At 40.2% G+C, this 23,959-nt stretch overlaps 1 protein-coding gene across 1 annotated transcript in view; it reads left to right on the top strand.

Moving 5' to 3' along the window:
• LOC126229562 (drebrin-like protein) overlaps positions 1 to 23,959 on the top strand; it is a 219,728-nt gene that overhangs the window by 145,300 nt on the left and 50,469 nt on the right. The window contains exons 8-9 of the mRNA XM_049942330.1: positions 8,012 to 8,067; positions 14,511 to 14,604. Coding sequence (XP_049798287.1) covers positions 8,012 to 8,067; positions 14,511 to 14,604 — 150 coding nt within the window. The remainder of the gene's footprint in view (positions 1 to 8,011; positions 8,068 to 14,510; positions 14,605 to 23,959) is intronic.

Raw genomic sequence — 23,959 nt, 5'->3', positions numbered from 1 at the left:
ACGTTTTCTGTGCCATTTCAGCCAATAAAGTTTTTGGTCCCTTTTTCTTCGAAGGTGCTACTGTAACTGGACTACAGTATCTGGAGATGTTAGAGAATTGGCTGTTCCCTCAGCTCGAACAAGAAGCACAACGATTCATATTTCAGCAGGATGGAGCGCCACCACATTGGCACTTATCTGTCCGTAACTACCTGAATGTCAACTACCCAAGGCGATGGATCGGCCGCCAGGCAGCCCGTGACAGAGCACTTCATCACTGGCCTCCAAGAACCCCTGATCTTACCCCCTGCGATTTTTTCTTATGGGGGTCTTTTTCTTATGGGGGTCTTTCGGCCACCTCTCCCAGCCACCATTGATGATTTGAAACGAGAAATAACAGCAGCTATCCAAACTGTTACGCCTGATATGCTACAGAGAGTGTGGAACGAGTTGGAGTATCGGGTTGATATTGCTCGTGTGTCTGGAGGGGGCCATATTGAACATCTCTGAACTTGTTTTTGAGTGAAAAAAAAAAAAAAAACCTTTTTAAATACTCTTTGTAACGATGTGTAACAGAAGGTGATATTATGTTTCTTTCATTAAATACACATTTTTAAAGTTGTGGTATTCTTTTTGAATCACCCTGTATTAAGCAGTGCAAAGCGATACTTGTGGCCTTCCTGTGGTGCTGGATGCTGAGGAGGGTGGAGCAGTGTCCGAAGGCAGCAGCCGTGAAGCAATTCCACCAAAGGTGGTCCATTTCATGGGTGCGAATGATAGGAGGCGAGAAACAGTTGAAATACTTGATCCCTATTGAGTGTGGAGTGAAGTTTGGCTATCTGCTGCTTGAAGGTTCTGATAAAACATTCCACTTCACTGTTTGACTGTGGATGGAACGGTGCACTAGTTAGATGGTGTATGCCGTTGCATTCACAGAATGTTTCAAATTCATTTCATGGTGAACTGAGATCCATTGCCTGACATTAAAAAAATAGAAGACAACACCTGAATTGTGCTACGTGGCATTGTCGAGTTCATTGGCACTTTGAAAGGAAATTTGCTATATGAGCCAACCACAATCAAACAGCAAGAGTTCCAAAAAGGTCCTGCAAAGTCTATGTGCACATGTTGCCATGGCAATTGTGACTTAGGCCAAGCAGAGAATTTTTGTGGCAGAGCGGACTGATTTCCCACACATGTGTTCTATTTGTGTGTCCATACCCTGTCAAGTACAGTGTCGACAGGCTAACTGTTTCGTACGAACAATCCCCCAGTGTCCTTGGTGAAGTAACTGCAACACTTCTTTTTGCAAATCTTTAGGGATCAACACACGTGACTGTCCGTAGTAATTTTGAACAAGTATCACTCCTTTCTGAACAGCTAGGCTATGCCAACGAGCAAAGTACTGGTGCACTACAGAGTTCTTTATGCTACGCAAGGAATGAGGCCAAGATGTGCGAATGTATGTTAACAAAATGTTAACTTCCGTGGCCTGTGCAATTTTTCTATAGTTCAGCAGAAAAGATTGATGCATTTCAGAATCTTGAGCATCAATGTGACAACAAATTGCAGCAGAAGCATCAAAGTCTGTATCAGTGCTAAATGGAAGACGTGAAAGTGCGTCCGCATTACCATGTTTAGCCGTTAGACGATACACAATCTCATACTTGTATTGAGACAACAGCTAAGCCCATCTTTGCAGTTTTTGGGCGGTTCGTACAGGAACCAGTTTCATCGAATGAAACAAGGACTGCAAAGGCTTGTGATCTGTTACTAATTAGAATTTTCTGCCATACAAATAGTGGTGGAATTTGGTGACACCATACACAATAGCCAAAATTGAGAAAGACTCAATTTGTGAATAGTTACACTGAGCTTTAGACAAGACTTTTGATGCAAAAACAATAGATTAAAAAAATTCACACTGGAGCAGTCTACACTTTAGTTCTGCCGCAGATAACACATAAAACAAAGCACGCAAATTTGTAATATGTTCTTTATGTGTACGACCTGCTACGACAATGTCATCCAAATAGTTTGAATACTTTGGTACTTGTGCAGTCAGCTGTTCCAAATACCATTGAAAAATGGTGGGTGTGGGAGCACTGCCAGAAGCAAATGCAAATATTTAAGCAACCCCAAATGAGTATTTACTACACACACTTTTTGAGATTCATCATCTAGAAGTATTTGAAGATACGCGTCGCGCAAATCAATTTTTGAAAAGTAGTGCCTAGCACCTAATTTGTTCATGAGATCCTCTGGCCGTGGCAATGGATAGGTATCAATCACAGTATGTGGGTTGACTGTAGACTTGAAGTCAACACAGAGGCGAATGTGACCTGAAGGTTTGGGGAGCAAATCCAGTGGACTTGGCCATTGACTAGCTGATATGGGTGCAATAACTCCGCTATCTTGCAATTCTTTATGTTCAGCCGCAACTTTGTGCTGGGCCAGAACTGCAATGGGAACAGTTCTGGCCCGGCAAAATTTTGGCTGAGCTATGTCTTTCATAGTAATAGGTGCAACAAAATTGATAGCCTTACCTAAACCTTCTGAAAAGAGTTCCAGGAATTCTTTTAACAAGCTAGCTAAACTGCCTTTTGCATTGAATGCAAACACTGACAACACATTGTTCTGAATATTAAAGCCAAACAAATCAAAACAATCAAGACCAAATATGTTCTCACACCCATGTGATTGTAGCACTGTATAAGAAACTGTTTGCATATGTGAGCATACATGGTAGGCAAAGTACACTTTCCAAAAAAGGGAGTGTTTTGTCCATTATAAGTTTTCAGTTGCGTGCCAGTTTTACACAGGCGTGGGGAACCTAACAGTTCATATGTGTTATGATTCAGCAATGTAACAGAGGCACCCATGTCCGACTGAAATTTCACTTTTCCCACAAAGAAGTAAATGAACAAAAAGTTTGTTCAACTTGTGTATCACTGAAGAAACTGCATGCCTGCTAGTTTTGCTAATGCCTCTTGCAGCTTTGGAATAAATACTTATGTTTGTTCCCTGGCAAACATACAGATTGTACATTTCCTTTCTGACTACAAGCATAACACTGAGCTTGTCGGGAGGGGCAGTCTTGGCATTTGTGCCTTGAATAACACCAAGGGCAAGACTTAGTTCTGTTCGTCTGTGTAACAGCCTGTTTAGTGAACAGCTTATGTGGCGTGCAGCATTGTTTACTCGACATGGCCAGTGAAAGCTGCCTCCGAGTGGGCCGATCACAAATAAGGGACTCAACCTGGCAAATAGCTGGCTGCTCAAATTTAACGGCTGACAGGGCACCGGAATTGTACTGATCTAGTATTTGCTATACCTGCTGAAATGATGAATTGTACTGTTTCAGAATCTGTTCTCTGAGTTTGACATCAGGGACATTGTACACAATCACATCATGTAACATAACATCTGAATATGAAGCACTGCAAGCACATTTGGACTTGCATTTCCTTGTAATACCTGCAAACCTGTTACCCACTCACAATAAGTTTGTTCTGCCCATTTTTTGCGGTTAAAGAATTGATACCTAGCTGCTACCACATTCATTTGTTGGTCATAATAATTAGTTAGTGACTCAACCAATTGGTCGTAAGCAAGTTCACTAGGAGTGGCGTTGGAAACAACTTCTGAGTTAAGCTGAACACTCCACTTCCTACCGTGGATAATGGATATGGAAGTTTCTCAGTACCTGGTACGTTGTGTGCTAGTAGATGTGCCTCAAACAGAGACGACCACTGGAGCCATTCCTCTTCTTGTTCTGAAAACTCAGATGATTCATGCAAAAAGGTTTTCCACACTATGGCAGTTTAGACTTAGAATGCGGAATGGTAATTGGAGCTAGGAGCTAGACTCATGGTACATTCCATTTCGGAAATCATTAGGTACCTCAATATTCTGAGACCCACAGTTTCAAGAATGTGCCAAGAATACCAAGTTTCAGGCATTACCTGTCACAATAGACAACACAGTGGCTGACGACCTTCACTTAACAAGCAAGAACAGTGGCATTTGCAGAGTTGTCAGTGCTAATAGACAAGCAACACTGCATGAAATAACTGCAGAAATCAATGTGGGATGGATGACGAACATGTCCATTAATGGACAGTGCAGTGAAATGAGGTGTTATTGAGCTATGGCTGCAGGTGGCCAATGCAAGTACTTTTGCCAACAGCATGACATCGCCTTCAGTGCCTCTCATGGACTTCTGACCATATCAGTTGGATCCTAGACGACTGGAAAACCACAGTCAGATGAGTCCCGTTTTCAGCTGGTAAGAGCTGATGGTAGGGTATGAGCCTGGCAGAGTCCCCATGAAGCCATGGACTCAAGCAAGTTGTCAACAAGGCACAGAGCAAGCTGCTGGTGGCTCTATAATGGTGTGGGCTGTGTTTACATTGAATGGACTGAGTTGGTCATTGACTGGAAAAGGTTATGTTCGGCTACTTGGAGACCATTTGTAGTCATTCATGGACTTCGTGTTTCCAAATGACGACAACGTGTTACCAGGCCACAGTTATTCGCAATTGGTATGAAGAACATTCTGGACAATTTGAGCGAATGATTTGGCCACCTATATCACCCCACATTAATCCCATTGAACATTTATGGGACATAATCGAGATATCAGTTTGTGTATAACATTGTGCACTGGCAACACTTTCACTATTATGGACGGCTGTAGAGGCAGCATGGCTTAATATTTCTGCAGGGGACTTCCGACAACCTTTTGAGTCCATGCCATGCCAAGTTGCTGAACTATACCAGTCAAAAGTAAGTCCGACACTATATTAGGTGTTATCTCGTGACTATTTGCACCTCAGTGTATGCTGTTAATGGTTCTTGGAAAATTTTGAAGACTTAAAACATTCCATTGAGGGTCGCTATTCTCCTGGATATATCACCTTTGGAGGACATTGATACCTCTTAACCTAAACTAACATTCTACAACAAAGGACACACTATAATGGTAAGGCAAGCCTGAAATACCCATTTATCCTATTATTGGATGGTATTGCATTAACAGATAGGGTGGTAGGCTTTTTCACTTGCAAAATATATTTCTATTAAAATTTTCTGTGGAAGAAAGTCGAAGTGAATTACATTTACAAATGCTGAAGATGACTGAGAAGTCTTCTGGATTCTAAAGGTCACATGAAAGAGTTGTTCATAATCTGTTCTAATGTTATCCTTGCAGATAAAAAGAGAGCTATATTAAGAGTAACTACTGGGGTTGATGCAATTCATCCTTCATTCAGGAATGAAATTATGACTATGTCCCTTTGGGAATCAGTATATTATCATTCAAGCCAAAGTGTGTTAAAACCAGGAGAACATAAACTTAGGATGCGAAATGCAGGTGTCCTGATATACCATAGTGCACTTTGGATCTGTCACAGTACAGTGAAGCATAGATATAGCATGCTCTAAATGTCCTACTAACAAAGATGATTGTACATTCATTCATTCGTACATTGTGTTCCTTAAATCCTACCATTAAGGATATCCTTCAGTGATATGTAATGAGTCAAGCTATATGTCAACAGGCACAATCTGCCTCTCCCGACTACTTCTATAAAGTATACCAATGACAGATTGTAAATTGGCACTAATCTACTCAAACCAATATAATAGTAATTGCATCCAGAATACTTTATATTTGCATGTTAGTATAAAAACAATGACTTTGAAAAAGGCACTGTCCACTTCTCCTACACTACTCAGCTTCAGTTTGACGTGTAACCTGTAGCTCACAGAGAGGCACGTATTCCACCTATTCCTCAAGGTCAGAAAAAAAGATGATCATGTAAAAGCATAAATAGCTTAGTAGTAGGTGAGAGCATCCCACTGTTCGAGGTTGTTATAATTTGTAAATAAAATCCATGAAATAGGATGTATACAGAATGTCTACAAGGCACGAAAGCACCCTAGCAGACCTACTTGCTGTGTGGATGTTTAATAGTGCTGGAAAACAATTTGTTTATTCATTACTAAGCTGAACTTTGGTCCCTAGATGTGGTAGATACATTTAGATATATATTGATGTAATGTCTCAGAAATTCAAGATGTGTTAAAGTACGGAGGTCAGAACTTAAATAGTGGCAACTATTTATTCACAACCAATACAAAAGAGTTACATGTTTTCACCTGTTACTGTCCTTCAGTGTAGTCACCAGCGTTGTGTAGAACCCGTTGTCCTTCAATGTAGTCACCAGTGTTGTGTAGAACCCGTTGCCAGTGATGTGGAAGGCATAGTATACCGTTAGCAGAGTCGATAGTTTGAATGGAGCAGTCTAATATGGTGATTCTCATGTACGACTGTGATGGTGTTATCCTAATGCAATACCTTCCTCTAAGGCGGACCGTCAGTGCACAGTATTACTGTTCGTTTTTGGAGCATAACCTGCGACCAGCGTTGCATAAGAAGCAGTGACACTTTCTGCACAATCCATCGTAGCATTCACTCATAACTAGAGTTCTCTTCTCGTAACATGTTACTCCACTGACTACAGGTGACTTACTGTTATGTGCAACTGCACATATCAGTAGCTTTGTTGTGACGAGTGATGGTAAGTAAGCAAGCTACTGTACATGCAATAACATCTGCTGCCTGCATGTGTCTACCTGTTTGGGTACGCATAGCTCATGATGTGTGCCCCTCTCGCCCCCTCCCCTGCTGTCTGAATGCACAATGAATCAACATGCACAGTATTGCTGCCGAGCAGTGCATACAGAGGGGCATGGGAAGGAGCGCGCACCTATGCACCTTGCTACTGAAGTGAGTATACAGTATACAATGTGTACATTATGCAGAAAATATTGTGGGCATATGGATTAAATATAGTGAAGATTGTATAAGTATTGTATTCATTACTTTGAATCGTGTCACACAGCACAAATCAGCCAATAAAAACGTTTTTACAAATATGATAAAAATTGAAAGTCAAACAGTAACAAGCTGTTTTAGAAGTAGCTTATGTTCTCCTTCAGGTTTCAAGCTATCTCCATACCATATATCTTCAAAATCAGTTTAGCAGACAGAGTTACTTTCGCATTTATAAAATTAAAATGCATAAAACTTTCAGTTAGGACATCTTTTTTTTCTGTGATCAGATTTAGGTGAAACAAAACCATATGGTGTCCCAAGCTACACTCAGATTTCCTCTGAAAACACCAAGAAAGAGATTAGCATGTTTAAACGGAGAAACACATAGAAAACCGAAGAAATCTTTAAATCTGTGATCAGATTTTGATGAAACAAAGCCAGTTCTGTGCCGCAAGCTATGCTCAAGTTACCTGCAAAAACAACATGAAAATTCACTTAGTAATTTTGAAGGTTAGCATGTTGAGACAGACAAGAAAAATTTAGTGAAACTTTAAAGTACAATATCTTTGCTCCATGATCTGATTTTGACAAACTAAAGCCTAAACATTGCCCCAGGCTATGCTCGAAGTTACCTGCAAAAACACCATGAAAATTCATCTAGTAGTTTTCTAGAGGTGTCTTCAGACAGACAGACAGACAGACAGACATGACAGTTTTACGGATTTACTATTAGTGTAGATCTTAAAAATCTAGCCATCTTCAACACACAGGGCTTTCAATTGTTTTCTCACTTTATAGAATTAACTGTTTAGGTGATTACAATAAATATTTCTGTAGGAAAAAAAAAAAACACACACACACACACAAAACTTCGTATGCCGTGAAATAGTACAATTTTGTACCAATCCAAATGTTACATGTAATGTTATTGAATAGGAATGTTTTCACAACCAATCTTATTTGAAGAACATAACAATTCATCACCACCAAGAGCTGCTAGGTGAGTGTGTGTGTGTGTGTGTGTGTGTGTGTGTGTGTGTGTGTGTGTGTGTGTACCACCATTTAAAAAACCTAATTTTGTTTATTTTACCTCAGCTTCAAATTTTGGCACCTTTTTGTCTGTGTAGACACTAAAGACAGCAGAGGTTCATTGCATATATTTTCAGAAAAACTTCTGTTTTCTTTTTTCAGAGCAGAGTCCTGTGAAAGTCCCAGAAATGTTTAAATCTGAGGCTGTGCAAGAAGAGGTACGTTTACTGCCAACATGTGGTGTATACATTTTCTACAGTCATGTTAGCGTTATAATATTGTGTACCATTTTCCCCTTTTTTGAATATGGTTGTAGATTTATTTGCATAAATATCAGTGGATGAACCAAAGTTGACAATTATTTTTATGACAAAAGTAACTGAACCTAAATGTTTTAGCAGATCTGCTATATGGTTTTCCCAGTTTAATGTTTCCGGAATATGCACACTGAAGAACTCGGCACTTTCGTCCTTTTTTTTTTTTTTTAATAAAGTTCACTCATTATAGATGGGGTATTTTTCACAGAATAAAACTGTGTGGGCTGTGTTTTTAAAAGTTTAAAACTAGTGTTTGTGTATATCCTTTTTCTTAAAAAAGATATCTGTGCCTTAAGTTCACTAGAACTTACAAAATCTCTTAGCATCTGTCCATTATTGTTAATTATGCTTTCTCCAAAAGAACCTAAGAAATTAGGAACACATCTGTTGCCTATTCTTGCATTAATCTCCAATTATGACAGTCGGATAAGTATTTGCAAATATGTTAACCACTTTTTGTAACTTTTTATAAAATTGTTCCAATTCTTCTGTATTGCCCTCCTCTGGGGCATAGACACAGGTTAGTGTAAGCATTCCTCTTAGATGTTTTAGACATACCAGCATAATTCTTTCTAACATCTTTTTATTATAATATCAGTCCTTGTAGAAAATTCATCTTGCTTTACTATAAATGTTGGATGTGTAATTAAATCAGATGGAGGGAAATTTTCCAATCTCGTAGTCAATGAACGTAATGCAGAATCAAGACAAGCAATAGCAACAGTAAGCTGAGCTTGACCAGCTTGAACTTCAGCCAATGCAAAATCAATCCAGCCACCACAAAATTGTGATGGCCGATGGTTATAATAGTAACAACATTCATATTAAAGGAAATCTCAACATTTAAAATAGTTTTGTAAATAGTAGGATGCCAGAGGAGCAAACGATGCACATGGCAACACATGTCTCAGTGAATGAGTAATAGCGCAAGAGTGGGTACTTATATAGCAAAGGGCCAATTGCTGTCTGTCTGCTGCTGGGCCACCCCACTGTAAAATATTATACACACATTAGAATAAGTTTTGCATCACACTTGTTCCCACAACTCTTGAAGATAGATGTTGACCATGGAGATTGTATCCCAGACACAGTCCCTTTGACTGTTCAGAGATATCACTAAACCCACCCAAAGACGTAAACAACCATGCATGAGCAGCGCCTATTAGACAGAGAGGATCCGACAGCTTATCAGTTCCAGTCATTCCACCAGGAAGGAGGTACACAGCTTGTGTTGTCTGTAGTTCACCCATGCCTAGACAGTCACTACCATGGTTCGATCGCATCCGCATTGTTACTTTGTGCCAGGAAGACACAGTCCCTTTGACTGTTCAGAGATATCACTAAACCCACCCAAAGACGTAAACAACCATGCATGAGCAGCGCCTATTAGACAGAGAGGATCCGACAGCTTATCAGTTCCAGTCATTCCACCAGGAAGGAGGTACACAGCTTGTGTTGTCTGTAGTTCACCCATGCCTAGACAGTCACTACCATGGTTCGATCGCATCCGCATTGTTACTTTGTGCCAGGAAGTGCTCTCAACAAGGGAAGTGTCCATGCATCTCAGTGTGAACCAAACTGATGTTGTTCGGACATGGAGGACATACTGAGAAACAGGAACTGTCGATGACATGCCTCGCTCAGGCTGCCCAAGGGCTACTACTGCAGTGAACGACTGCTACCTACAGATTATGGCTCGGAGGAATCCCGACAGCAACATCACCATATTGAATAATGCTTTTCGTGCAGCCACAGGACGTCATGTTATGACTCAAACTGTGCGCAGTAGGCTGCATGATGTGTAACTTCACTCCCAACGTCTGTGGCAAGGTCCATCTTTGCATCCATGACACCATGCAGCGCGCACAAATGGGCCCAATAACATGCCGAATGGATCGCTCAGGATTGGCATCACGTTCTCTTCACCGATGAGTGTCACATATGCCTTCAACCAGTCATCGGAGACATGTTTGGAGGCAACCCGGTCAGGCTGAACGCCTTAGATACTCTGTCCAGCGAGTGCAGCAAGGTGGAGGTTCCCTCATGTTTTGTGGTGTATTATGAGGGGCCGATGTATGCTGCTGGTGGTCATGGAAGGCACCGTAATGGCTGTACGATACCTGAATGCCATCCTTTGACCGTTAGTGCAACCATATCGGCAGCATATTGGGGAGGCATTCATCTTCGTAGACGACAATTCGCACCCCTATCATACACATCTTGTGAATGACTTCCTTCAGGATAGCCGGCCGAAGTGGCCGTACTGTTAAAGGCGCTGCAGTCTGGAACCGCAAGACCGCTACGGTCGCAGATTCGAATCCTGCCTCGGGCATGGATGTTTGTGATGTCATTAGGTTAGTTAGGTTTAACTAGTTCTAAGTTCTAGGGGACTAATGACCTCAGCAGTTGAGTCCCATAGTGCTCAGAGCCATTTTTTCCTTCAGGATAATTACATCGCTCAACTAGAGTGGCCTGCATGTTCTCCAGACATGAACCCTAAAAAACATGCCTGGGATAGATTGAAAAGGGCTGTTTATGGACGACATGACACACCAACCACTCTGAGGCCTCTACACCGAATCGCCGTTGAGGATTGAGACAATCTGGACCAACAGTGCCTTGATGAACTTGTGGATGGTATGCAACGACGAATATAGGCATGCATCAATGCAACAGGACATGCAACTGGGTATTAGGGGTATCGGAGTGTACAGCAATCTGGGCCACCACCTCTGAAGGTCTCGCTGTATGGTGGTACAACATGCAATGTGTGGTCTTCATGAGCATTAAAAAGAACGGAAATAATGTTTATATTGATCTCTATTCCAATTTTCTGTACAGGTTCCGGAACTCTCAGAACTGAGGTGATGCAAAACTTTTTTTGATGCATGTATAATCCTCCAAATATTTGCTACCCTGAAGCTTATGTTTTGTTTCACAGATAAAGGCAGGTCCACACCCAAAATTTTCAACAGTCTTGCTAATTCATTTTTTTTTATTGGTTACTGATCTAACATTCCAAGCCCCAAGGCTGTTCTAGTTTCTGCCAGTAATGTACTTTTCCACAGGCTGTGTTATGAGTGCCTGGTGGAGGGCCTGCCACCTTAGCACTTCTGAGCTTACACAAACTTCATTTGGGTTTAGTCCCCTAGGCTCCGATGCTCTCTCCACTATTGGGATAATCCTCTTACACCTTCAAGATTTGATTAGAGAATGAACATGAAAGATGCCCTCAGGCCTCATAAGCTAATACCATTGGGGTTAAAAAAAACAAGAATTGGCAAATATGAAAGAAAACTAAAGAAATTTGACACAAGTAATTGGAAGCAATGTCAAACTTAGGTAAGGGGCCATGTGGTTGTCACTCTCATACTCCCAAGGCAGGGCCCCCCTGGTAGTACTACTCATTGTCTGGTCTTTCACCTGCTGATCAGTCTGGCATGGGTGACCCTGCCAGGTGCATAGCTCCCATCATGATAACTCTGTGTCATCAAGACACAAAAATCACCTCACTTTCAAATAAAATGGTAGAATATTAACATAGAGCAAGAACAGTAATGGGCCCATGATAGAACCCTGCTTAATAGCAATTGCTGTTTCTACCCGAAAAAGAAATCGACACTAGGGTAACTTCTTGCATTCTGTTTTTAAAATAGTAACTAAACCAGGCACATACTAACAAGTATGCGATAAAGACTGAATTTTTCCAATGGAATATTATGACTGACACGAACAGATTCCTTTGATAACTCGCACACAAAAGTTCACAATTGGTGATATTTTACTACATAAAAATTTTACTACTCACACAGTGAACGCATAAACTGCTTCCTCAGTAGAGCAGCCCTTGTGAAATCAAAATGTGATTGACTAAGTATCCCATTACAACAAAGGTAAGTGACAATCATGGAGTAATCAATCACTATAGAAAAGATGGTTTACAGTTAGTTTGCAGAATTTCATCACCTCATCATTGCATCAGCTACGAATATCAACACAGTTGACCAGAATTGGTTGCTGTTCCAAAAAATATTGATGCTTTGCACAACATGAGTGAAGAGGCCTGACATGTGATTTACTGTGAGACATATATTATATCAAAGACTGCTGCACCACGTTTGACTTTTCATGAGTATTTAGCTGTCAAAAGATCTGTCCCCAGTGGAGTGCACACAGTTTGATCAAATTTTAACTACGGACTTGTGTGAATTGACACAAAATGAAAAACTGAACAGAAGATAAAACTAGGACTTATTTGTATGAGCTGGAAACTAAGCAGCAGTTAGTAGCTCAGGTACTCTAAGATCAACTGAAACCAGCAAAAGTAATTTGTTCATGAAGCACATTTAAAAAATGGTTGCTTGTTTCTTTGATTTTACTGGTCATTTTATGGCTGCTACTTTAAAAGATTACACAACAGTTAATGCTGACCGGTATTCAATAGTTTTTTGGTCAAGTCATTAGTGAAATTAGGAAATACAGCTTTAGACATTGAATTATCTTCATTGTGACAATTTACACTGTTGAAAAACAACTTCTGGAATTGATTGAAAGACATACAAAAGAATGTAAATTTTAAAGATTAACATTTTGAAAAATGATAGAATGATATGTACGAAAAAAATGTTTTTCTTTTATTGATTTTGTAATAACTTAAAAGGTGGTCCCATACAGATTTTGTAGATCATTCCTATGTCAGTGATCACTCACTATATATACAGGGTGTTTCAAAAATGACCGGTATGTTTGAAACGGCAATAAAAACTAAACGAGCAGCGATAGAAATAACCGTTTGTTGCAATATGCTTGGGACAACAGTACATTTTCAGGCAGACAAACTTTCGAAATTACAGTAGTTACAATTTTCAACAACAGATGGTGCTGCAAGTGATGTGAAAGATATAGAAGACAACGCAGTCTGTGGGTGCGCCATTCTGTACGTCGTCTTTCTGCTGTAAGCGTGTGCTGTTCACAACGTGCAAGTGTGCTGTAGACAACATGGTTTATTCCTTAGAACAGAGGATTTTTCTGGTGTTGGAATTCCACCGCCTAGAACACAGTGTTGTTGCAACAAGACGAAGTTTTCAACGGAGGTTTAATGTAACCAAAGGACCGAAAAGCGATACAATAAAGGATCTGTTTGAAAAATTTCAACGGACTGGGAACGTGACGGATGAACGTGCTGGAAAGGTAGGGCGACCGCGTACGGCAACCACAGAGGGCAACGCACAGCTAGTGCAGCAGGTGATCCAACAGCGGCCTCGGGTTTCCGTTCGCCGTGTTGCAGCTGCGGTCCAAATGACGCCAACGTCCATGTATCGTCTCATGCGCCAGAGTTTACACCTCTATCCATACAAAATTCAAACGCGGCAACCCCTCAGCGCCGCTACCATTGCTGCACGAGAGACATTCGCTAACGATATAGTGCACAGGATTGATGACGGCGATATGCATGTGGGCAGCATTTGGTTTACTGACGAAGCTTATTTTTACCTGGACGGCTTCGTCAATAAACAGAACTGGCGCATATGGGGAACCGAAAAGCCCCATGTTGCAGTCCCATCGTCCCTGCATCCTCAAAAAGTACTGGTCTGGGCCGCCATTTCTTCCAAAGGAATCATTGGCCCATTTTTCAGATCCGAAACGATTACTGCATCACGCTATCTGGACATTCTTCGTGAATTTGTGGCGGTACAAACTGCCTTAGACGACACTGCGAACACCTCGTGGTTTATGCAAGATGGTGCCCGGCCACATCGCACGGCCGACGTCTTTAATTTCCTGAATGAATATTTCGATGATCGTGTGATTGCTTTGGGCTATCCGAAACATACAGGAGGCGGCGTGGATTGGCCTCCCTATTCGCCAGACATGAACCCCTGTGACTTCTTTCTGTGGGGACACTTGAAAGACCAGGTGTACCGCCAGAATCCAGAAACAATTGAACAGCTGAAGCAGTACATCTCATCTGCATGTGAAGCCATTCCGCCAGACACGTTGTCAAAGGTTTCGGGTAATTTCATTCAGAGACTACGCCATATTATTGCTACGCATGGTGGATATGTGGAAAATATCGTACTATAGAGTTTCCCAGACCGCAGCGCCATCTGTTGTTGAAAATTGTAACTACTGTAATTTCGAAAGTTTGTCTGCCTGAAAATGTACTGTTGTCCCAAGCATATTGCAACAAACGGTGTATTTCTATCGCTGCTCGTTTAGTTTTTATTGCCGTTTCAAATATACCAGTCATTTTTGAAACACCCTGTAGCTCATACATTGTTATTTGTTTGTTTGTTTGTTTGTTTGTTTATGTTCTGCCTGTATTGATGTGTATTTTTGTGCAGGTTCTAGCTCCACCAAGGCAGTTCGAGCAAGAGTCTCCTACAGAACTTCTTCCTCAGGAGGCAGGCACAAACCCCAACTTAGACAACTGGCAAGGTAGCTAAATTACACATTTTTGCTTTTAAGCATGGAATTTTTCTGCTAAACAACGTAAAAGCCCTATATAGAAGTGAATATACATATGAGTAATAAAAATACCTGTCATTACAAACTCACTCCTCATTAATATGCCATTACATTAGCATTTCATTTAAATGTATTGTGTATTTATGACTCTGTGTATCAAGTGTGAATAAAATTTTCTGTTTTTGAATATAAACACAGTTAAATCCAACTAGTCACTTTTAAGTATGTAACTTCTGCATACCGCATCTGAAGGTGAGTCAGAAAAGGTTGGAATCTAGTTTATAGAGATCAACAAATACTTCAAAATTGACTGGTCAAAGTTATCTGTGTTTATATTCAATTAACACACAGTCACATGCTCTGAAATGGCCATGATGGATAATCTTATTTTATCTATTTACTCGCTGTGTTCGGATACATGCATGAGACTTTACATATCATGAAACACATCAGACAAGAAAAAAAGAAAAAGAAAACAAAATTTGATGCTATAACAAATTATGCCTAGAAATCACTAATGCACACAAAGGGGACTTTAAATGTGGATGTGTAAGTGCTGTCACGCCTGCACAATTTTCTGATAATGCTTTACGTTTAACAGAAGATGTTTAATGAAATATGGTTACAATTCTTAAATAATAATAATAATAATAATAATAATAATACCAGTGGGCTGAAAAGACCACAGTCCTCAATCACCATTTTAGCCTGGTGGTTAAGGTGGCTATTAGTAAGAAGCACGAAAACCGATTAGAGTTGTAGAAGTAATGTCTGTATGGTTTTGTCTCCCTCCTTCCAGAGTCCATCTTGAGAGGCTTTCCTGCTCCACTTGCTATCTCCCTCCAACCACTTCCTCTTTTCCAGATCTGGCTCGTAAGAGGGATGGAGGGGGGTGTACCACTGCCCAGGGCACCAGGTTTTTAGGGGCAACAAATCTTAAATTTTAATACGGGTCCAAAAGGATGAATTAAACAAGACTTAAAAGGTTTGTACAAATGAAGATGTCTAAAAATAAGCTGGAAATACATATCAATGACACACAGTAAAATCTAGTGTTTTACTGGAAACTGTCTACGGCATTGTGAAACAGATGACATATGAAGTGCTGGAGTTGGTCACCTTGGTTGTATCTTTCAAAATAGCAAAGGTGTCTAGTGGCAATGTTGCCAACTCAGTTTCTGCCATGCACATGCTTATACACATCACTCGAAATGAACCTACATCAGCTTGAAAACACCTACAGGAGCAAAAAACTTTAAAATCTATACTCTATGTTATGCAAATACAAGTTGTTCAGTGTTGTTACCAAAAATCTAGAAATTTTCTTGACCCACTTCTGTAAATTTTTACACAATCCTTTAATAAACATTCAGATGAATATGCAGGGTTTTCATTTCAACTGAACACATAGAAATATCTCGAAAACTACAAATCGGATCAAAAAAATTTGCAGTTCCAATTTGTTTTCTTGGAGGGGGCATCCAATGGTACCACACCCAACCCACAACCCCACCCTGTGCATGGGTAGTGGGGAAAACTTTGAAATCTTCAGTGGGAACTGCCATTTTTTATTGCAGATTACGGTTCTACAGCAAATCTACAAACATTTTGTCTGAAGCGTTTTCTTCATTTCACCACAGATGGTGCTGTAATCGGAGGAATAGAAGTGGGTACACAATCGTTATTTGCAATATGCTACTCAATGGCCCTTGAGTATCCAGTGGTTTGTGGGACCCCACCTCCATGCTGCGAGGGTAGGACAGGCCAGTAATTCATAACTTCTAATTCGAAACCCCATTCGCAACATTGTATTTCTCCAACATGTCTAACAGGGGACTACTCAGTCCATCACCGCAGCCACGTAGTGAACTGCGACATATCAAAACAGGCAGTACACTGTGACTGGAACCCTTATATCATGCAGACATAGATCAGATATACACTGGACTCGCATTCGGGAGGACGACGGTTCAATCCCGTGTCCGGCCATCCTGATTCAGGTTTTCTGTGATTTCCCTAAATCACTCCAGGCAAATGCCGGGATGGATCCTTTGAAAGGGCACGGCCGACTTCCTTCCCCGTCTTTCCCTAATCCGATGAGACTGATGTCCTCGCTGTCTGGTCTCCTTCCCCAAACAACCCATCCCATAGATCAGATAGCAGCTCTAAACATTACAATACTTGCACAGTTTGTATTTGACCTATCGTTTGGGGAATAGACGTGCAAGTGGACGATGATTGTTGCAACAGAGAATGTAGGAGAAATGTTGAGGCTGCTGTTCCCTTGTATGCCAAGCGCTTTCCAGAGAAAACTTACTCTCGTTTGTTCTTTTACAAGGTTGTGAATGCCTCTATGTCTGATGGCAGCATGAGGACTAGCAAAAAGAAATGAAGCAACATCTTACAGAAGAAGCTAATGAAATAGCTGCACTAGCAGCATGCACTACAACCCACAGATAAGCACTTGGCAATTACACCGTAATTCTGATATGTCTGTAGGTACTATTTTCACAGTACTGCATCCTTATAAGTACCATCCATACTACAAGTCACTGCATCAAGAACTTCATGGCGCTGCTTTCCATAACTGGGTAGTATTTTGTGAATGGGCGCATCAACATATGCAGACGATCCCCATGCTCCTTGCCGAGGTACTATTTTCTGATGAGTCTACATTCACAAACCAGCACAACATGCATTACTAGAGTGTAGCCAATCCTCATTGGTTACAGCAAGTTGACCATCAACGTCCTTGGTCAGTTAATGTATGGTATGACATCATGGGCAACAAACTCATTGGTCCATACTTTATTGATGGCACGCTGAATGGATGCAAATATCAAATGTTTTTGTAACAGGAAGTGCTGTTACTACTGCAGGACATCGCCTTGTCTGTTCGATAGTGTATGTGGTTTCAGCATGATGTTTGCCCTGCACATTTCGTAATTGAAGCATGGGAATTATTAGACATGTTTACACGGGTCGATGGATTGGCAAAGGTGCCCTTATTAATTGGCCCCCTTTGTCACCTTGGGATGTTTAACACATGTACCAGCAAGTGTCTAAAGGCCGTGAAGACATGGTTGACTGCATCAGAAACACCTCTGCTAACATTCCCGCAGATAAGTTTCCATCCTTTGTACGGTCATGTGAAAAGGGGATCGCTAAATGTAGTGAAGTTGGTGGTCCTACATTTGAACACTTACTCTAATTGGAAAAGTTGGGTAGCGTTTGCCTCAAGCCACAGTCACAGTGGCGCAACAAGTAATCTCCTGTGTGATATGTCAGAGGAATACAGCATTACAAATGGGCTTTCCAATTAGAAGTTATGAAATGCTGGTCTGTCCTACCCTCACAGCATGGAGGTGAGGTCTGATGTGCCATTGGATATTCAAGGGCCATTGAGCAGCATGTTGTAAATTATGACTGTGTACCCATTTCTATTCCTCCAATTACAGCGCCATCTGTGGCAAAATGAAGAAAATGCTTCGGACAAAACATTAGTACATTTTGCCATAGAATCATAATCTGCAATGTAAAAAGGGAGGTTCCCATTAAAGATTTCACAGTCCCCACCAACACCTCCCCTGCCACCTACGCACAGGGTGAGGATGTAGGGGGTCAAGTGTGGTATCATTGAATGTCTCCCTCTGAGACAAACAAATTGGAATTTTAAATTTTTCTGATCTGATGTTTAGTTTTTGATATATTTCAGTGTCTTCTGTGAAAATGAACACCCTGCATTTTTTCAAACAACAATGTACTGGTTCTTTGTTGAGACTGACTGCGAGGGGGGAAAAATGCTGTGGTTAGAAAATGTGCATTTTCATTATCTTTATCACAGTCAGTTTTAACTACAATATCAGGCTCTTAAACCATTAGACAAATTGTTTCTCCCATGTATATTCTTTTTCCGTCTAAATAATTTTAAACAAAAATTGTATACACAACTATGTGCTCCTTTGTTTTCTTCCTTGGAGTCATTTTTAAAAGAAAACATGAAAATTGTGTGTATGGCTTATCGATTTATGATTACAATACTACTACAAAATGTGAATCATTCGAAGTTTTGTAATCCTACTCATTCTCAGATTAAAACTGTGCGAAATATAGTCATTGAAGTTGCAGTCCTCACACAGAGTGGAATCTCATACCCTATATACCAACTATTCCAACCGATTAATCATCAATTTTAAGTGACTTTAATCTCCAATCAGGGTTACGTTGGTGATAACAGTGAAAAAGCTTCATGGTTGGGGGGAGGGGGACGAGGTGATGGACAGAGGAAGAGTGGGAGGGGGGTGGAGGACAAATGGCCACAGAGATGTGGAAGAAGGGGATGGACAGAGAAACAGGGGAGGAGGAGGTGGAGAGAGAGAGAGAGAGGGTGGAAAAGAAGAGAGGGACAGAGAAAGAGGGAAGGGGAGGAGTGCATGAACAAAGAGGAGGGGGGGGGGGGGCAGATTAGGACTTATATCCAATACCTATACGTATTTAGCAATTGTGAAACATTGCCAGGTTCACTAGTAAACAAATAAAGATAAATGTCAGCTTATTATGGCCTAACAGTTCGTTATATCAATAGCAGTATTGTTGAGAAATACAGTATGTAATAAACAATGAATAAGTGAAATATGCACTGCCTATTGCACGCCATAGTCTTTTGAACCACATACATTGTGACTAAGTCATTTAGTAGTCATGGTAAGATGTATGGCACTCTTCCCCCAACAGTCCCTCTTGTGTGGATGTGACATTAATAACATTTACGTTGCTCTTCTTCATGCCACACTCCCCTTAGTTTTCTGGAGTTACCTTTTCTTTCAAAGCTAGTTGTTTTGAGCTGTAAATTGTGATCGTGGCATGTTGGAAAGCATGCTTTCTTGATATTTGATCCTTTCCATTTTTCCATTTATGTATAACAGTCACACTAAATAAGCCTGGCAATTTCTACTTTTTTTTTCAACAAATGAAGGCTTTATATGTAAGTAACTCCACTGCCTTGTGACCTTCCACGTTGTACAGCAGAAGGGATGACGATACCACCGATGATGTGGTAACGAGCTGTGCTGGTTGCTTTAGGTCTCGCTGTGTCTGTACTGCTCTGCTCAGGGAACAAAAGAAAGTTATTGGGCCTGTGTACATTCCACTCTGCTCAGTGAATGAAAGAAAGTTAGTGTTGGAAAACATTTGATGATCAGATTTTAGTTAAATACTACGCGAGTGACATAATTTTTGATTGCATAATTAATTTTGACGTCATAACTCAAAATGCATTACACTGAAAGCATTTCACTTTGGTTTCTTTTATTGTCATCCCGTGCCTTGTTCTGGTCTTAAAGACATATTCACGTCAAAAAGAGATGAATAAGTGTGATATGTGAAAATAAGACAGCCAGCATGAATTACAATGTGTAAAAGACTAACTAAATCTGAAAGTGCAGGGACGGGGGAAGGCCCTTGAAAATTCTACTACACAGAATGGCAAAGTCCCTGGAAACAGCTCTGCTCTGCTCTGCTCTGTTCTTAAGTTAAAGAAAGAACATATGGGAGTAAAAGCTAGGGATTCCTTCGTTGTTGAATATACTGGAAGTAAGTAAAATATTTTGTCAGTAAAACTCTGAAATCATATTCAAGAATGATTAACTGAGTGTAATTGCTAGGAACTACTAATGTCCTTTGCGTAAATTTACAAGCACGATATTCCACTCTACTTAATCAGTCACTTACCGTCAGCTATACTATTTGAAATGTTGGCAGCCCTGCGCCAGGCGAGACATCTGAGCTTTTGCACTCTCATAGAGATAAGTTACAGTTAATTTAGTAAATTTACTCTCTAAATATATGTATAAGTGATTTTTTTAAGCTTGCTATTAAAGGTATCACTTCGCTGCACATATTAGCCCGGAAAACGCGAAAAGATCATGAGATTGTGTTTTTTAGGTACAATTGACTTAGAGAATTCCACTTAATTGTTCTGTGTTTCACTCAAACAATTAAATTTGAGTGTGTCCATTCATTGTTAAGTTCATATTTCCAGAAAGTAGCATAAATCTTAATTTAACAAGGAAAACAGTATCTGTTTATGACAGTATGATGTAATTGTATAGATAAAAAATCTACTCACCAAGTGATGGCAGAACACACACCTAAATGGGGGTTACAATTAACCAGTTGCTCCTTCTTCAGGAAGAAGGGTTGAAGGGGAAGGAAGAGGGGTAAAGGAAAAGGACTGGAGGGAAGACGGTTTGATTTCAGAAAAGTCACCCAGAACCACGGATCAGGGGATACTTATCAGTAATCTTGCCTAATTACAACCTTCTTTTATGTGTGCGTTCTGCCGTTGCTTGGTGAGTAAATTTTCTATCTATCCAATTAAATTAAAAATCTCAATTTGTTTGATTTAGAATTTTTTGCATTTGTCTATTGATTGCATACAACAGAGTTATATTCTGTTGTTATTAAGATAATTCAATGGATACTGCATTTGAGTGAGTGCTAAGTTGTTGTTGTAAGTGGAAATAAATAACTTTTTACGTTGTATCATACAACGGAAGCACTAACCTGTAGGCCTAATTTTTGCTGCTCATAAGTAACGAAAATTCGTATGATGCAAAGTGTGTTAAGTGATTTATTTGTATTTTTAAGTGTGCAGTCTGTGTTTCAATGTGTGATGGGGTGACTGTAGTGGGGAACTGAATGGGGAACTCAATGAGGCTCTCCTGTGGCACTGTAGTCTCTGCAAAAGAGACAAGAGAATCGCTGAGCAGGAGGCAAAGATTTGTGCCCTTCAGATTGAATTAAATCATGTGAAATTTGAACTAGAGAGGTTGAGGTAGGGGAAAAGATCTTGGGAACAGGGTAAATGTAACAAGCAATGGGCAAAAGGGGAACAGCTCTTCAACTTAATCTACATTTGAGGTAACAGTATCCAACAAATTTGACTTGTTACCTGAAGTAGGGGAGCAAGAGCCTCTTCCAACTGTAGTTCACAGTAGGGTTCAACAGACTTCTAGCAAAGAAATTCAATGTAGGTCGGTATCAAAAGAGAATTGGGACAAAAGAGTCTCGCTGCTAGGTAGTATTCATGGGAGAGATGTAGGCCAGATGGTAAAGCACAAATTAGGGATATGGTATCAGGTCACAAGTATGATGAAGCCAAGTGCTAGTACCAGGTGACAGAGGACATGGGTAATTTGTGCAAAGATTTTGGCAATGAGTATCAGTTTCTTATAGTTCGTGGCTGAGCTTCTTGAAGATAATATATGGGGGTCACCATCACACATAGCAAGACCTCTGTGGTTGCTGTTGTCAGAGGGCACCTTTTTTAAATTAGAATCAGGATTCAGGCACCCTGTTTTGGAAGAATTGAAAATAGCAGAACAGCTCCACAAAATGCTTAATAATGCACAGAAAAGTAAGGTTAGCATATTTCATCAAAATATTAGAGGACTGAGTCGTAAGATAGAAGAGCTCCTTGTCTGTTTGGAAAATTTAGAGAGCTGTGAAAAGATAGACATTCTCCCTGTCGGAACACTTCATAACCACAGGTTTAGATAAATTACATGTGAAAGATAACACTATTGTAGCTTACTCATGGAGAAATAACATAGGGAAAGGAGGAGTTGTTACATACATTAAGACTGAGGAAAGTTCAAAAACATTGAGACAAGTAGATTTCGTAGTGATCAGCACATAGAAGTGTGTGTTTGTGAATTAATCCTGAAAAACAATTTGCTTTTAATTGTAACTCTATATAGATCACTACTGGGAAATTTTGAGCTATTTATGAGGAATCTGAATTCCTTACTGTGCTGTCTGTGAGGCAGCAACAAGCAGTTAATAGTCTGTGGTGACTTCAGTGTAGATTCTGATAGGAAAAATGACATGGAAACCTAATTTGGATCCTACAATTTGGTTTCAATAATAAATACGGTATAATCCTAATTCATAATGTTTTCTTTTATGAAGTTCAACATAGATAGATAACTGTTTACCTAGTAACAAATAGTATCTCTGATTATGATGCACAGTTAGTTAGGATAAATAACATAGTGCCTTACAGTATTGATACTCCTCACTGGAAATCAGTTAGAATAATTAATAACTCGAGGACAAATGTTTTTAAGAATAGTTTACACTTGTTGACATGGAATGTACATCTACATGGATACTCTGAAATCACACTTAAGTGCCTGGCAGAGAGTTCAACAAACCACCTTCACAATAATTCTTTATTATTTCAATCTCGAACAGTGCATGGAAAAAAACAAATACCTACATATTTCCATGGCTCACACTGATCATCATTTCTCCCTAGGTAGGTCGGCATCAACAAAATATTTTCGCATTTGTAGGAGAAAGTTGGTGATGGAAATTTTGCGAGAAGATTCCACCACAATGAAAAAGCCTTTGTTTTAATGATGTCCATCCCAAATCCTGTGTCATGTCAGTGACACTCTCTCCCCTATTTCGCAGTAATACAAAATGTACTGCACTTCTTTGAACTTTCTCGATATACTCCATTAATCGTATCTGGTGGTGGTGGTAGTTAGTATTTAACGTCCCGTCGACAACTAGGTCATTAGAGATGGAGCGCAAGCTTGGGTTAAAGGAGGATGGGGAAGGAAATCGGCCGTGCCCAATCAAAGGAACCATCCCGGCATTTGCCTGAAACGATGTAGGGAAATCACGGAAAACCTAAATCAGGATGGCTGGAGACGGGATTGAACCGTCGTCCTCCCGAATGCAAGTCCAGTGTGCTAACCACTGTGCCACCTCGCTCGGTAATCGTATCTGGTAAGGATCCCAGACCACACAGCAGTACTCCAAAAGAGGACAAAGAAGTGTAGTGTAGGCAGTCTCTTCAGTAAATCTGTTACATTTTTTCTGTGTTCTTTCCAATTTAAATTGTTCGTAATTGTAATTCATAGGTATTTATTTGAATTTATGGCCTTTAGATTTGCCTGATTTATAAGTTTAATGGATTCCTTTTAGCACTCATGTAGATGACCTCACATTTTTCATTATTTTGGGCAAATTGCCAATTGTAGCATCATTCAGATATCTTATCTAAATCATTTTGCTATTTGTTTTTATCTTCTGATGATGAACAACAGCGTCATCTGCAAAGAACCTAAGATGGCTGTTCAGATTGTCTCCTAAATCATTTATATAGATAAGGAACAGCAGAGAGCCTATAACACTACCTTGGGGAGAGCCAGAAATCACTTCTGTTTTATTCAATGACTTTCCATCAGTTGCTACGAACTGTGACTCCTCTGGCAGGAAATTATGAATCCAATACATAACTAAGATGAGATTC

Source organism: Schistocerca nitens, unplaced genomic scaffold (genome assembly GCF_023898315.1).
Source record: "Schistocerca nitens isolate TAMUIC-IGC-003100 unplaced genomic scaffold, iqSchNite1.1 HiC_scaffold_375, whole genome shotgun sequence".
Lineage (NCBI taxonomy): Eukaryota > Metazoa > Arthropoda > Insecta > Orthoptera > Acrididae > Schistocerca > Schistocerca nitens.
The sequence above is the reverse complement of the archived record's forward strand: the minus strand, read 5'-3'. Positions and strand labels throughout refer to the sequence as shown.